A 15,887-nucleotide genomic window follows, 5' to 3' on the forward strand; every position below is an offset into this window, starting at 1 on the left:
TATTTAGGATCCTCTCATTAATCATTACCCGGTGAATGTGACACAGCAGGAACAAACATGAAGCTTGGAGCGTCCGCTGCCCTGGTGACAGTCATGGCCTCTACATAAGAGGGGGGGGGGGGGGGGGGGGGTGGACACATACAGGACTGACTGAGGACAGGTCAGAGCAGCTGCCACAGACCGGGGATGCACTCAGTGGAGATGCCCCTGAAAACCACAAATATACAGGGACTACGGGGGTCCGACAATCTCATGTCTATCAGGGAAGGATCAGTCACGAGGGGCTTATCAGACAGCCACTTAACCCTCTACATATGAACGATGATTAGACTATTAAAGGGGACACGGAAGGCAGCCCCCCGTGTCTAGCCCGGAGACCAGACACTATTACAGCAGGATCTGAATACAAGTCATGGCAGAACGCCATCCGGAGCAACGAACTGGAAACACGCGCCTAGAGAGGTGCCCACAAATCACAAAGAGAGCGCCTAGAGAGGTGCCCACAAATCACAAAGAGAGCACCTAGAGAGGTGCCCACAAATCACAAAGAGAGCGCCTAGAGAGATGCCCACGAATCACAAAGAGCACCTAGAGAGGTGCCCACAAACCACAAAGAGCGCCTAGAGAGGTGCCCACAAACCACAAAGAGCGCCTAGAGAGGTGCCCACAAATCAGAGTGCCTAGAGAGGTGCCCACAAATCACAAAGAGCGCCTACAACGGTGCCCACAAATCACAAAGAGCGCCTAGAAAGGTGCCCACAAATCACAAAGAGCGCCTACAACGGTGCCCACAAATCACAAAGAGCGCCTAGAAAGGTGCCCACAAATCAGAGTACCTAGAGAGGTGCCCACAAATCAGAGTGCCTAGAGAGGTGCCCACAAATCAGAGTGCCTAGAGAGGTGCCAACAAATCACAAAGAGCGCCTACAAAAGGTGCCCACAAATCACAAAGAGCGCCTAGAGAGGTGCCCACAAATCACAGAGCGCCTACAAAGGTGCCCACAAATCACAGAGCGCCTACAAAAAGGTGCCCACAAATCACAGAGCGCCTACAAAAAGGTGCCCACAAATCACACAGACGGCTCAAGAAATGGGAAGAGCCCAGAAAAAACCCCGGAATTAGTACTTACCGGTAATTCAGTTTCCATGAGATCATCACGACGGCATACAAGGAGATTGACCCCTGACCTCTGTAGGGGCAGGAACAGAGAAGGATTAAATTCCCCTCTCCTACCACAAACACCAGTGTTTCCAAAATCATACAGAGTAAAAAAGGTGGCGAGTAAGAATAAGATTAGTGAAGGAAGATATTACCCAATACCTTCCGGAGACCTCCCGAGAGCACAGAACAAAAAAATGGGAGGGAATAACGTGCCCTCGTGATGATCTCATGGAAACTGAATTACCAGTAAGTACTAATTCCGGTTTTTCCATAGCATCATCACAACGGCATACAAGGAGATATACTAAATATATATCAAGGGGGGGGCAACCGCCTGGAGGACCTTACGTCCAAAAGACAGATCAGAAGCCCCGGAAAGGTTGAGTCTGTAATGTTTTACAAAAGTATGGACGCTGGCCCATGTGACCGCTTTACATATGTCATGAAGGGAAGCGCCAGCCCTCGCAGCTTGAGAGGATGACATGGCTCTGGTTGAATGGGCCCTCAGGTTAACAGGACATGGGAGATTCTGAATCTCATAGCATAGAGAGATAGTGTTTTTGATCCATCTGGCCAGAGAGGATCTGGAAGTTTTCTGGCCTTTGTTTTTCCCTGCGAACAGGACTAAGATTGTCGGACTTCCTGAAATCCTTGGTAGCCTCGATGTAATTTAACACGGAGCGTCTGACATCTAAGGAGTGGAAGATTAACTCTTTGTTATTTGAGGGGTTTTGACAGAAATAAGGTAGGATGATCTCTTGGCTGCGATGGAAGTTGGATACAACTTTGGGGAGGAAACCTGGATCTAATCTGAGAATTATCCTGTCGTCCAAGATACGTAGATAGGGTTCTCTGAGGGATAGCGCTTGTATTTCCCCTAGTCTACGGGCGGATGTTATCGCAATCAGGAAGGCCGTTTTTAGTGATAAATGTTTAATCGAGCAGTCAGCTATAGGCTCAAAGGGGGGTAACGTCAGTCCTGAGAGTACGATGTTTAGATCCCAGGAAGGAACTCGTGACTTAATAGTTGGACGAAGTCTAGAGGCCGCTCTCATAAACCTTTTAATCCAGAGGTGGCCTGCGATATCCTGATAAAAAAAAACAGCCAAGAGCAGATACTTGGACTTTGAGAGTGGAAGGTCTCAATCCTAAGTCAAGCCCCTGCTGTAAAAAGTCTAGAATTTTCTGAATGTTTGGTCTTTTTTAAATTTGGAGCAACATCCGCCGATCAGGAAAAAGAACCTCTTCCATATTTTTAAATAGATTGCTGAGGTCACCTTCTTCCTAGAGGCTTTCAGTGTATTACCTTGTCCGACAATCCCAGTCTTTTCAGGAGCTGGGCCTCAGGATCCAGGCAGTTTCAGAAACTGTGGATTGGGGTATAAGACTGGACCTTGATGCAGAAGGTCCTTCCTGATGGGAAGAGGCCAAGGTTCCCGGATGGAGAACTTCATGAGAAGAAAACCAGCCTCTTTTTGGCCAGAACGGGGCTATTAAGATTAATGTGGATCTGTCCTGATGTAATTTCTGAATTATCTTCGGGATCAATGGTAGTGGAGGGAAGGTGTAACAGAGTCTCCAATGCCATCTTGCGGCGAATGCATCCAAGGCCCATAGGTTGCACTTGTCCCTGGGGTTTAGGGAGCAAAATACTCCCACTTTCGAGTTTGCCCTTGAGGTGAAGAGATCCACTTCGGGATTTCCCCATTTGTCCACCACCATCTGGAACACGTCTTCGTTCAGGGACCATTCTGTCTGGTCTAGCCTGTGGCGACTGAGGAAGTCTGCTTCTTGGTTTAATACACCCTTGAGGTGAACCGCTGAGATGGAGCTCACTTTTTGCTCTGCCCAGGTGAAGATTTTGGATGATAGTGACTGAAGAGCCGCTGACCGTGTCCCACCTTGGTTTGAGAGATAAGCGATGGATGTCGTGTTGTCTAAAAGGATCTTCACATGCTAACACTGAAGAATCCTCTTCGTCACTTTTAGGGTCTCCCAGACCAGTTCCCTGTAATTTGATGACCGTGACCTGATTGATTGGGGCCAGGTCCCCTGAAACAGATGGTCTCCTACCTTCGCGCCCCAGCCTGAAAGACTTGCGTCTGTAACGACTTGAATGTAGGGAATCTTCTGCCACGGTGTCCCCTTAGACAGATTTGAGGAAAGCTTCCACCAATCTAGGGACTTCTTTACTGGCGGTAGGATAGATACTTTGCGGTCTAGCGAGGATCATCGTTTCTCCCAGATCCAGAGGATCTAGTTTTGTAAGGGTCTGAAATCATTCTGACTCCAGGGTACTGCTGGAATGCATGAGGTTAATAGACCCAACAGGCTCATTGCTTCTCTTATTGAGCATGTTTTCTTCCTCTGGAATGTTCTGCTTTCCGTTGTAGAGCTGCGATCTTGTCCTGGGGAAGAAAGGTAGCCTGGGTCTGGGAGTCTAGGATCATCCCCAGAAATCGTATTTTTGTGAAAGGTGAAAGGATAGACTTGTTCCTGTTTACCATCCATCCCAGCTTGTCTAGTGTTGATAGAAGGGTGTCTAAGTCTAATCCTGTCTAACTTGGACTGTCGCTGATTAGAAGGAAATCGTCTAGCTATGGAACTAGCGTCAGGCCCGCTTTCCTTAAGAACGCCACCATTTCCACTACTAACTTTGTAAAGATCCTCGGGGCCGAGGAAATTCCAAACGGGAGTGCCCTGAATTGATAGTGATGGATTCGGCCTCTGTCGTCTCTGATGGCAAACCAAAGGAATTTTTGGGAGTTGGTATGTGATAGTAGGCATCTTGTAGATCTATCGTACACATCAGGACATTTGGGGTTAACAAGGGTACTGTCGACATCAGGGATTCCATCCTGAACTTCCGATACAAGATGAACTTGTTTAAAAGTTTCAAATTTATTATCATACAAAACAAACCCTTCTTTTTCTTTATCAGAAAAAGGTTCGAGTAGAATCCCTTCCCCTGATGTAGGAGGGGAACTTGAGTAATCACGTTCATTTTTAGAAGGTCTTGAATTTCCTGCCATAGATTCGTCTGGAAGCGAGTTATTGAAAATCTGTTTGGGGGTTTTGAAGACAGCTCTATCCTGTATCCTGAGCCTATGATCGCTCTTGTCCAAGCATTCTGGGAGATCAATTCCCAGGAAGTTTGAGAGCCTTCCCCCCCACCGCGGCATCATTGTTTATCGTTTGGTTTAGAGTGGGAGGTAGGAAAACCTCCTTCTTTACCCTCTTTGGGGTAGCTCCAGCGCCCGTTCTTCCCTTTCCCCCTGTATGATCTGTCTTGATTTGAGGAGGAATGAAAGGGATAACGGCATTTATAGGGCCTGTCTTCGGGAAAACCCTTCTTATTATCAGAGGCCTTTTCTAAGATCTTAACCAATACAGGGCCGAACACATTCTCCCGAGAATGGAATAGAGCAGAGCTTCATTTTAGATGTTTTATCCCCTGACCAACATTTCATCCAAAGTGCCCTTCTGGCAGCGTTGGAGAGGGCACCATCCCTAGCTGAGAATCGGACCGACTCGGCCGAGGAGTCAGCCAGAAATGTGGTGGCTGATTTGAGAAGGGGTAGGGAATGTAGGATCTCCTCCCTAGGGGTTTTATTTTTAATGTGGTCCTCCAATTCATTAAGCCAGAGGAACATAGATCTGGCCACAGAGGTTGATGTTAAACATTGCAGCCTCCCATGACTTCCTCAAAAGGGTATCTGCTTTCCTGTCCATGGAATCCCCTAACTGGGAAGCTTCTTCAAAGGGAAGGGATGTTTTTTTTTATTAACCTTTGCCACCTGGACATCGATTTTAGGGATCTGATAAAAAAATTTGGACTCCTCAGGATCAAATAACAAAATCGATTTTTGAAGGCGGTGGAGACCCCTAAACGTTTTTCAGGGTCAGACCACTCCTCCAAAATCATGTCCCTAATATTCTAGCCCGGAACACACTGTTCGGCTTTTAGCCGGAAGTACGCCGCACGCCTGTCCATGTCACTCCATCCGACGGAAGTGACGTAATGAAGAAGCACCCGAAGCGCCGGGCGCGCAAACCCGGCTTGACCTGCTAGAGGTAAGGCGGGAGACGTCGCCCCGGGAGCAGGCTCCAGATAGGACCAGAGCGAGTCCTCCCGATCCATTACCTGCCCAGCGTTAGTACCAGGACCGTGGGAGGGCAGGGGAACACCATGATCCAGGATGGTGTACGCTGAAAAGAAAAAAGCTAACCACACCGGATGGAAGCTTCATCTCCCTGCATACAGGGAGACCTTTCTCTGCCCTGTCCTCTGTAGGGACAGGAAACACCGGTTTTGGGAGGGGGGGGAATTTAATCCTTTCTCTGTTCCTGCCCCTACTGAGGTCAGGGGTCAATCTCCTTGTATGCCGTCGTGATGATGCTATGGAAACGTCAGTTATTGGATGGGGATGATGAGACCAACAAGAATGAATCCTTCTACTTTGTGCGCAGTTTGCCTAAACTGAGCTGCTGTTGACGGATCCTACCTTTTCTCTATTTAAAGGTAATGTGTCATCAGAAAATGACCTGCTGTATAAATCACTTTTTTATGTTTAATATTTAAAAGAATTTTTGATGATGTTTTAAATTTTCCATGCATTCCATATATTTAAACAAAAAAAGATAAGACCCTGCCGTTTTTGCACTGGCCTCTCTAATAATTGCCGAAACATCTTGCTTTGTACAGATCACTTTAGTGCAGTTATATATTATTCTAAACCTGCTTGTAATGATATCACTGCTGTGTATAAATAAGACGGGATCCACCATTCACAATAGGTGTCAGAGCTCATCTATTCCCTCCCTGCACAATGACCTCTGCACACTGCATATATACCCACTGTGAAGCCACTGTATCTGGGCATTCACTAAAACCATAATTAGATCCGTCTGCAGCAGCAAGAAAAGAGCCTGTGCACCGACAGGCCTCCAGAAAGGACCCCAGAAGACGAGCCTGTGCACCGACAGGCCTCCAGAAAGGACCCCAGAAGACGAGCCTGTGCACCGACAGGCCTCCAGAAAGGACCCCAGAAGACGAGCCTGTGCACCGACAGGGCTCCAGAAAGGACCCCAGAAGACGAGCCTGTGCACCGACAGGCCTCCAGAAAGGACCCCAGAAGACGAGCCTGTGCACCGACAGGCCTCCAGAAAGGACCCCAGAAGACGAGCCTGTGCACCGACAGGCCTCCAGAAAGGACCCCAGAAGACGAGCCTGTGCACCGACAGGCCTCCAGAAAGGACCCCAGAAGACGAGCCTGTGCACCGACAGGCCTCCAGAAAGGACCCCAGAAGACGAGCCTGTGCACCGACAGGCCTCCAGAAAGGACCCCAGAAGACGAGCCTGTGCACCGACAGGCCTCCAGAAAGGACCCCAGAAGACGAGCCTGTGCACCGACAGGCCTCCAGAAAGGACCCCAGAAGACGAGCCTGTGCACCGACAGGCCTCCAGAAAGGACCCCAGAAGACGAGCCTGTGCACCGACAGGCCTCCAGAAAGGACCCCAGAAGACGAGCCTGTGCACCGACAGGCCTCCAGAAAGGACCCCAGAAGACGAGCCTGTGCACCGACAGGCCTCCAGAAAGGACCCCAGAAGACGAGCCTGTGCACCGACAGGCCTCCAGAAAGGACCCCAGAAGACAAGCCTGTGCACCGACAGGCCTCCAGAAAGGACCCCGGTAGACGAGGATTGGATTGTTTACTGCGTCCATCATGGCTGACAGTCTAAGAGGACAACAAGCTATGCTGTCCATCGCTGTTCTTCAGGAGTGGTACGCTGTAATGGCGGCGGGTGAATGTTGGAGGCCGTTTGTTTTTCTAGGACTGAGGAGCATTATTAAGTCTCCTCATAAAGCTTCCATTATTACCCTCACAACAAACACATATTTTGGAAACAGATTGAAGAACGCAAGGATCATTCTGTTCTGATGGCGGCGACCCAAGAACATACTGGTGAGACGTGAAACAACGCGAGCGCACAGATACTAGGAACTGATTAACGAGGAAGAACATGGAGCCAAAAAATTCCCAGAAACCAGCTGCAGATCCTGATCAGATTGTCACAGATCCCGTCTGTGGACACGGCAGAGTCCGCATGAGCCCCACACTGTGTACAAGTCATCAGGCCGATCAAAGGATTCATCTGGATCAATCACGAGAATTTGCAGACACCAAGACGTACAGGCTCTGGCTCTGCTACATGTAAGGCTCTGTATACACAACGTTGTGTGATCAGCAGAACTGGCTCCAGCTCAGGTCTCTGGTAAGTTCCCCACCTTGGGCGGGTTCCCAGCTCCTGTAATGATTTATTATATTACAAGCTGCTAACCAGCGGAGCGCTCAGCGCCTGGAGGAGCAATCTTCATTCCGGCTCCATCACACAGTCCACTAATGTGCACAGAAACCATTCCCACCTAATGAGCAGAGGCTCGTTACGGGGCCAGTGATGGCGGCAGATGAAGGATTTCAGAGCAGCTCTGAAGCCGAGGCCTGAACCAGAGAACATGGGCGACACAGGAAGGACCACCGGCTACAGCCCACGACTACACAGTCATAGGCGACATTCGGGCTTGCATCTGTGTTCGGGCTCATTCAGGCGGCCGTGTTTTACCTTGTATACCAGCCGCGAGCATTGTGCATTTTACGTAACACACAGGGCCAGCGCCATACACAAATGTCCTAAGAATAGGACATGTTCTATATTATTTGTGGGGCTGCAGAATGCAAATACGGATGTGGACAGTACACGGTGTGCCTTCTGCATCCTTTGCGGCCCTATTGAAATGAATTGGTGCGCATCTGATCTGCAAAATTGTGGAATGGATGATGACCCGTACATACGGCCATCTGAATGAGCCCTTAATGGCACAGAGTCTTAAAGAAGACCCCCTTGGCTGTGACGTGGTCCGAGCCACAGCCAGGGAGAAGGAGACATCCACTGAGGAGCGCTGGCGTCTCCTCTTCCCTGTGCCGATGCTATTATAGCAGAATCCTGAGCAGCGTCCCCCCGGCCACGCTTGCTGCAGTCACTAAACACACTGCCTGTCATGTCTGAGGAACAGGTTCTGCAGCATTGCCATTTCACACAGTCGACATCAAGGAAGCTATTTTTGGGTGAAAAGCACAAAGAAAAACTGCACTGTCAGCTCCATGGATTCCCCTCTTTATTTACATGGAGAGACACTGGGGGGGGGGCATAGACATCAGACGGGCAGGGACAGACCAGTAGTGTGCCCAGGAACACGCGCTGGGGATGTGAGGATATATCTTTCGGGGGGCAGCCGCTGCTCCTCACATTTCACTAGGAAGAACTATCAATGTAAAGACAATCTACAGGTAAATAAAAGTGAGTAAAGGGCAGAGAAGAGGCAGCTTATCACTTCCAGATACTAAGCTGAAAAGAACCTCCTGCCGGACACATCCCAGGAGGCCGGGGGTCCCACACACTGAAATCTACCGCTGAATTTTTGGAAGTGGTTTCAGTTTTTACCAACCGAAAATAAAGAGTGAATTCGCTCCTGGAGTCGCCCAACTGGTTCCTGAGATCTGATTATTTTGTCTGTCCCTGAATTTGATGTAAACGATCACTGTAAATCAAAGGCAGAGGTGACGGGCGTGCAGAACATTGTATTCCTATGGTGATATGGTGCCAGAGATGGCACAGGATGATGAGGACGGACATGTAGGACAGAACCCAACCATGTCCTGGCTGGGACTACTACTCCTAATCACTGTCCCACATGGAGCAAACGCACAAAAGACAGAATGTGAACAGGGGTCAGCGGCGCCTACAGGTTTATCCTGGGCTTCCTTTCATGTTTAGCACACATTCTACATTCCGGGGTCAGGACCGAATTCTGCTTCCTACAGAGGGGAAATCAGAACAAAAGCAACAAATGACCGACGCAACAGAAAGTCCTAACAGCCGGCCTGCAGCACAGCGAGGAGTCTCATCATCCAGCCCCAGGACACGGGAGGCCTTTACACAGAGAGAGGCCGCAGAGCAGGAGGAACTGGACATGTGAGGTCATAACCACATGGACGCTCACTCACCTTTCTTACATCTGAGCTCTTTGGTTCCGTCGTCCAAGTGATAATTCGGGAGACGGCGAGTCGTGTCTCACTGGAGTTCACAAAATCTGTGGGGTCCATCTGCCGGGCCAGAGACTCGATGTACTTCAGGATGGCGACTTTCACCTACAGGAGACAAATAGTGAGTTATGAGAAGGAAGGTTCACGGCGCTGGTAACCGAGAGGGACCAAAGATCCCACCATGGCCATACTACAGGGGATCGATGCAGAAGAGATGGAGGCACCAACCTTCAGGTTCGGAGTCTGCGTCTGATCCACGATGAATCTCATCAGAATGTTAAACTGCTGATCGAATGGGAAGGAATCCCTGCAGAAAGAAACGTGATGTCACAGGACGCATACACGGGGAGGAACATGGCGCCCACCCCGAGCTCTGAGACATGATGGGATATTATACGCCACAGGACACATACACGGGGAGGAACATGGCGCCCACCCCGAGCTCTGAGACATGATGGGATATTATACGTCACAGGACACATACACGGGGGAGGGGAACATGGCGCCCACCCCGAGCTCTGAGACATGATGGGATATTATACGCCACAGGACACATACACAGGGGGAACATGGCGCCCACCCCGAGCTCTGAGACATGATGGGATATTATACGTCACAGGACACATACACGGGGGGAACATGGCGCCCACCCCGAGCTCTGAGACATGATGGGATATTATACGTCACAGGACACATACACGGGGAGGAACATGGCGCCCACCCCGAGCTCTGAGACATGATGGGATATTATACGTCACAGGACACATACACGGGGAGGAACATGGCGCCCACCCCGAGCTCTGAGACATGATGGGATATTATACGTCACAGGACACATACACGGGGAGGAACATGGCGCCCACCCAGAGCTCTGAGACATGATGGGATATTATACGCCACAGGACACATACACGGGGAGGAACATGGCGCCCACCCCGAGCTCTGAGACATGATGGGATATTATACGTCACAGGACACATACACAGGGGAGGGGAACATGGCGCCCACCCCGAGCTCTGAGACATGATGGGATATTATACGCCACAGGACACATACACAGGGGGAACATGGCACCCACCCCGAGCTCTGAGACATGATGGGATATAATACGCCACAGGACACATACACGGGGGGAACATGGCGCCCACCCCGAGCTCTGAGACATGATGGGATATTATACGCCACAGGACACATACACAGGGGGAACTTGGCGCCCACCCCGAGCTCTGAGACATGATGGGATATTATACGTCACAGGACACATACACGGGGAGGAACATGGCGCCCACCCCGAGCTCTGAGACATGATGGGATATAATACGCCACAGGACACATACACAGGGGGAACATGGCACCCACCCCGAGCTCTGAGACATGATGGGATATAATACGTCACAGGACACATACACGGGGGAGGGGAACATGGCGCCCACCCCGAGCTCTGAGACATGATGGGATATTATACGTCACAGGACACATACACGGGGGAGGGGAACATGGCGCCCACCCCGAGCTCTGAGACATGATGGGATATTATACGCCACAGGACACATACACAGGGGGAACATGGCGCCCACCCCGAGCTCTGAGACATGATGGGATATTATACGCCACAGGACACATACACAGGGGGAACATGGCACCCACCCCGAGCTCTGAGACATGATGGGATATTATACGCCACAGGACACATACACGGGAGGAACATGGCGCCCACCCCGAGCTCTGAGACATGATGGGATATTATACACACAGAGCGGTGACCAGATGAGATCTTATATGCTGCATATTGTATGCTGATCAGGGGAGGATAAATGGATGTCGTCCATCACTAGACTGCAGCATTACTGCCATGTTTTATATTACACATCATACCCATACTGTAACAGGTCCAGGGCTGTTGCATGGATCATTTCTCTACTGCTCAGATTTGTGGTTGTCCAGGACAGGCCACCAATATGTGATCAGCGGGAATCTGACACCCTGCTGCCAGCTGTTCCCAAGTGGCTTTGGCCCCAGATCTGCCCATCTCTGCCCACTGTGTAGCGGCAGCCGGTTACCATTCACTTCAATAGACCAGAGCTGCAGTTTCCAGCACCCAATAGACCCATGTAGTTCTCACCGACTTCTGATGCTGAAGCTACCTGGAAACGACTGATCAGCAGGGTGGTGGGGTGTCAGACCCCACCGATCAGATACTGTTGGCTTATCCTGAGGGGCGTTATACCTACTGGTTATGCTCATGGCCTATCATAAAACCCTCCCCCCAGTTCCACATGTCTCTGCAAGCTCAGAAAGCCACTAATTCAGTGGAAATGTCATTAGCGCAGCGGACGGCTGCCTGACAATCCTCCATAAGCAGCAGCTGACAGACTGCTTCAGAACAGCTCATTTACTTTACAGCTCCATCGTTCCCTATTACAGGTGAAATGGACGGGACAAGATGTTCTCAATAAAAGGCTGGGCACGCCCCAGGCCGGGGTCATCGCCCTCTCCCCACCTGGTCACATCCAAGGCCTTCTGCACTTTGGCCTGCACAGAGCCGAGCAGGTCGGCGCCCATTTTCTTCAGAAGCTGTGTGAGTAATATGAAAAGCCAGTCCTGGAGATCGTCCTTGTGGATGATGACAAAATCCACCAATGTTTCCAGGAACATGCTGAAGACCTGAGATAAGAGAATACGGGCGTTACAGGGAGCAAAACACGGACGAGGGTCTGCAGAAAACACAGGCGCACCCACATTAATGCTGAATCAGACATAAGGCGACTGACACAGAAATTAAAAGACCAAAGTATGTAGTGAGCTCCCCCTAGTGGTGACTGTATAATCTGCATGTAGTGAGCGCCCCCTAGTGGTGGCTGTATAATCTGTATGTAGTGAGCTCCCCCTAGTGGTGGCTGTATAACCTGTATGTAGTGAGCTCCCTCTACTGGTGGCTGTATAATCTGTATGTAGTGAGCTCCCTCTAGTGGTGACTGTATAATCTGTATGTAGTGAGCTCCCCCTAGTGGTGGCTGTATAATCTGTATGTAGTGAGCTCCCTCTAGAGGTGGCTGTATAATCTGTATGTAGTGAGCTCCCTCTAGTGGTGGCTGTATAATCTGTGTGTAGTGAGCTCCCTCTAGTGGTGGATGTATAATCTGTGTGTAGTGAGCTCCCTCTACTGGTGGCTGTATAATCTGTATGTAGTGAGCTCCCTCTAGTGGTGGCTGTATAATCTGCATGTAGTGAGCTCCCTCTAGTGGTGGATGTATAATCTGTGTGTAGTGAGCTCCCTCTAGTGGTGACTGTATGATCTGTATATAGTGAGCTCCCCCTAGTGGTGGATGTATAATCTGTATGTAGTGAGCTCCCTCTACTGGTGGCTGTATAATCTGTATGTAGTGAGCTCCCCCTAGTGGTGGCTGTATAATCTGCATGTAGTGAGCTCCCTCTAGTGGTGGATGTATAATCTGTGTGTAGTGAGCTCCCTCTAGTGGTGACTGTATGATCTGTATGTAGTGAGCTCCCTCTAGTGGTGGCTGTATAATCTGTATATAGTGAGCTCCCTCTAGTGGTGACTGTATAATCTGTATGTAGTGAGCCCTCTCTAGTGGTGGCTGAATAATCTGTATGTAGTGAGCTCCCTCTAGTGGTGGCTGTATAATCTGTATGTGGTGAGCTCCCTCTATTGGTGACTGTATAACCTGTATGTGGTGAGCTCCCTCTAGTGGTGGCTGTATAACCTGTATGTGGTGAGCTCCCTCTAGTGGTGACTGTATACTCTGTATGTGGTGAGCTCCCTCTAGTGGTGGCTGTATAATCTGTATGTAGTGAGCTCCCTCTAGTGGTGACTGTATAACCTGTATGTGGTGAGCTCCCTCTAGTGGTGACTGTATACTCTGTATGTAGTGAGCTCCCTCTAGTGGTGGCTGTATAACCTGTATGTAGTGAGCTGCTCCCTCTATTGGTGACTATATAACCTTGTATGTAGTGAGCTCCCTCTAGTGGTGGATGTATAATCTGTATGTAGTGAGCTCCCTCTAGTGGTGGCTGTATAATCTGTATGTAGTGAGCTCCCCCTAGTGGTGGCTGTATAATCTGTATGTAGTGAGCTCCCCTAGTGGTGGCTGTATAATCTGGATGTGGTCGTTAAAGGCAGAATGTTATAATTTAATTGGTGTTCTCTCAAAGAGAGAATTTATCTCCTTTCCATAGGATGGGTGACTGGTGGTTGTCTAACGGCTGAGAACACTGACCGTCCTGACACCTGGGGTCCCATGTCCCCATCTTAGTGAAGCAGTGGTTGACATTGCGCACTGCTGCTCCATCCAGACTATGGGACTGCTGGAGACAGGCAAGTGTGGCATTCAGCCATGGAGTGTCAATGTGCGTGCTTGACCACCGCCCTACTGAAACAGAGGACATGATCCATTGAAGGAGGGGTCTCAGCAGTCAGACCCCCACTGATGAGACAATTACCACCCATCCTGTAGAATGTGAATAGGTAGTCAGAGGTCCCATCTATACAAGGTCATGTATAATGCACGGCTCCTATAGGATTACATGGGGAGGTCACGTCTGATTCCAGGACTGGTCTATAAATGTGATGTGTAAAATGGAGACCAGCCGCCACAGTGACCAATCAGGGTCTCATCTATCCTAATAATTGGCATAACCTGCCCCGAACGCACAGGATCGACCCCCAATATTTCCAGTTACACCCTAAGAATGCGGCATATTTTTATAATGGGAGCCAAGGTTTAGCCAAACTCCAGGAAAACCCCGTGCTGCAAATCTGAAAGAAAAAACACAAGTATGGAGAAGAAGAGGCAAAAAGACGACACTTACTCTCTGGGGTGAGATCCACAGCACGGCAGAGCATGCAATAAAACAAACCGCACGTTAGTACAGGTCATGATACAGAGCCCCCCGCACAGTCCTCTCTCACCGGAATCTGCACCCACCCAAGTATCAAACGAGGGAAGGCGGCCGAAAACAAAGCGTTCCCTGCTTCTGCAGTCACATGATCAATGCCAGCCAGTCAGCAGCTCTGGCGCAGACCATGTGACAGGCCACAAATCATCAGGAACAGGAGTTGTCATGGTCGATGGCGAGAGATCATGTGATACATCATGTGACTGCACAGACCCCACCCTTTTGACACTTTAGCGGGTCGTTTATCACACAGTCCATAAAGATGGCTTCTCCGTCCCTTGATGCGCAGTTCAAGCAGTGACATGGCACATCAATCACACTACAGATTAATAACCTGCGCATGTGCGATGAAGCAGCTGGACACCATTACATACACAGCAGCACCGGTCAGCCACGTGTGCGCCAAGTGGTCACCACATGAACCTGCTGCACTCCGCCCTACAGACCGCACAGCATAGCGAGGCACAGTGACTGACACATGAGCGGCACGGACCCCAGGATCTATAATGTGCAATAAATGGCCAAACTGATCATATGTCCATCAGATACTATTCATGGCTCGAAAGATTGAGCTTCTGTTCAGGGGCACCCAGCTAATCAGCCACAGCAGGCCCCCATAAGAGACCCCCCCCCTCTATGCAGCCCTAATATGCCATGCAATGCCACCGCCCAATCAGCCACAGCAGAGACGACATTCATTGGTCACGTGGCCTAGGAGCAGCTCACTGAAGTGAATAGGGCTAGGCGTGATACTGAGCACGGCCACTATACAATGTATGGCGCTCACAGGCGTGCCAGTGCCTTCTCAAACAGCTGATCGGCGGGGTGTCGGACCGCCACCGATCAGATACTGATGACCTCTCCTCAGGACAGGTCATAAGTGGAAAAAAAAATTCTCTCAGAAAACCCTTTTAATTCCCACATGAAAACAAGCCGCCCAGGGACAATAATGTATGGATGACACACTGGGCTCCACTAACCAGGCTTCCAGCATCTCAGCCATTCAAGCAGACAGAGCCCCCGAGCCCCCCATCCCCGGTGCCCCCAGAATCTGCTTGTACAGCAGCACTACAGGATGCATGCAGCAAGCAATGTGGGAAGCAAGCCATTCCATATGGGACTATACAGAGCAAATCTGCCGCCTTGTCAGCCTGCGTCCTAAAGAAACGTCTCTGATAAAAGCCAGAACCTTCCCTGTGTGTGTGTGAGGGGCACGTACCTTACTGTGGGGGTCTGCAAACATCCGAGTGAAGATTTCACAGAGCCTCTTCAGCTCCACACGGCTGGGAGACAAGATAATCAACATCAGTTTACAGACAAACTACAGATCCAAGAAAACGGGAACAATGGTGCATCCAGTGGAAATGACAGACACACTGCGGACCCTGGATCTCCGCAGATGACACATACGGAGACAGGGGATAGGTCCGGCTGACATCAGACACACTGCGGACCCTGGATCTCCGCAGATGACACATACGGAGACAGGGGATAGGTCCGGCTGACATCAGACACACTGCGGACCCTGGATCTCCGCAGATGACACATACGGAGACAGGGGATAGGTCCGGCTGACATCAGACACACTGCGGACCCTGGATCTCCGCAGATGACACATCACTGCCGACAGCACATACGGAGACAGCGGATAGGTCCGGCTGACATCAGACACGCTGCGGACCCCGCGATCACTGGATCTCTG

The 15,887-nt window shown here is 50.2% G+C and overlaps 1 protein-coding gene across 6 annotated transcripts in view; it reads right to left on the reverse strand.

The window, feature by feature from the left end:
* The window catches only part of CLASP1 (cytoplasmic linker associated protein 1), a 122,879-nt gene that overhangs the window by 9,070 nt on the left and 97,922 nt on the right, over positions 1-15,887 (reverse strand). For 5 of the 6 annotated variants that reach the window (XM_040440823.1, XM_040440822.1, XM_040440819.1 and 2 more), the window contains 5 exons: positions 15,405-15,468; positions 14,099-14,101; positions 11,769-11,932; positions 9,497-9,575; positions 9,230-9,373 (listed from right to left, as the gene is read on the reverse strand). In XM_040440823.1, the coding sequence (XP_040296757.1) occupies positions 9,230-9,373; positions 9,497-9,575; positions 11,769-11,932; positions 14,099-14,101; positions 15,405-15,468 (454 nt within the window). The remainder of the gene's footprint in view (positions 1-9,229; positions 9,374-9,496; positions 9,576-11,768; positions 11,933-14,098; positions 14,102-15,404; positions 15,469-15,887) is intronic. The other variant, XM_040440820.1, reaches the window with a different exon arrangement.

The sequence above is a fragment of the Bufo bufo genome, chromosome 7 (assembly GCF_905171765.1).
Source record: "Bufo bufo chromosome 7, aBufBuf1.1, whole genome shotgun sequence".
NCBI lineage: Eukaryota > Metazoa > Chordata > Amphibia > Anura > Bufonidae > Bufo > Bufo bufo.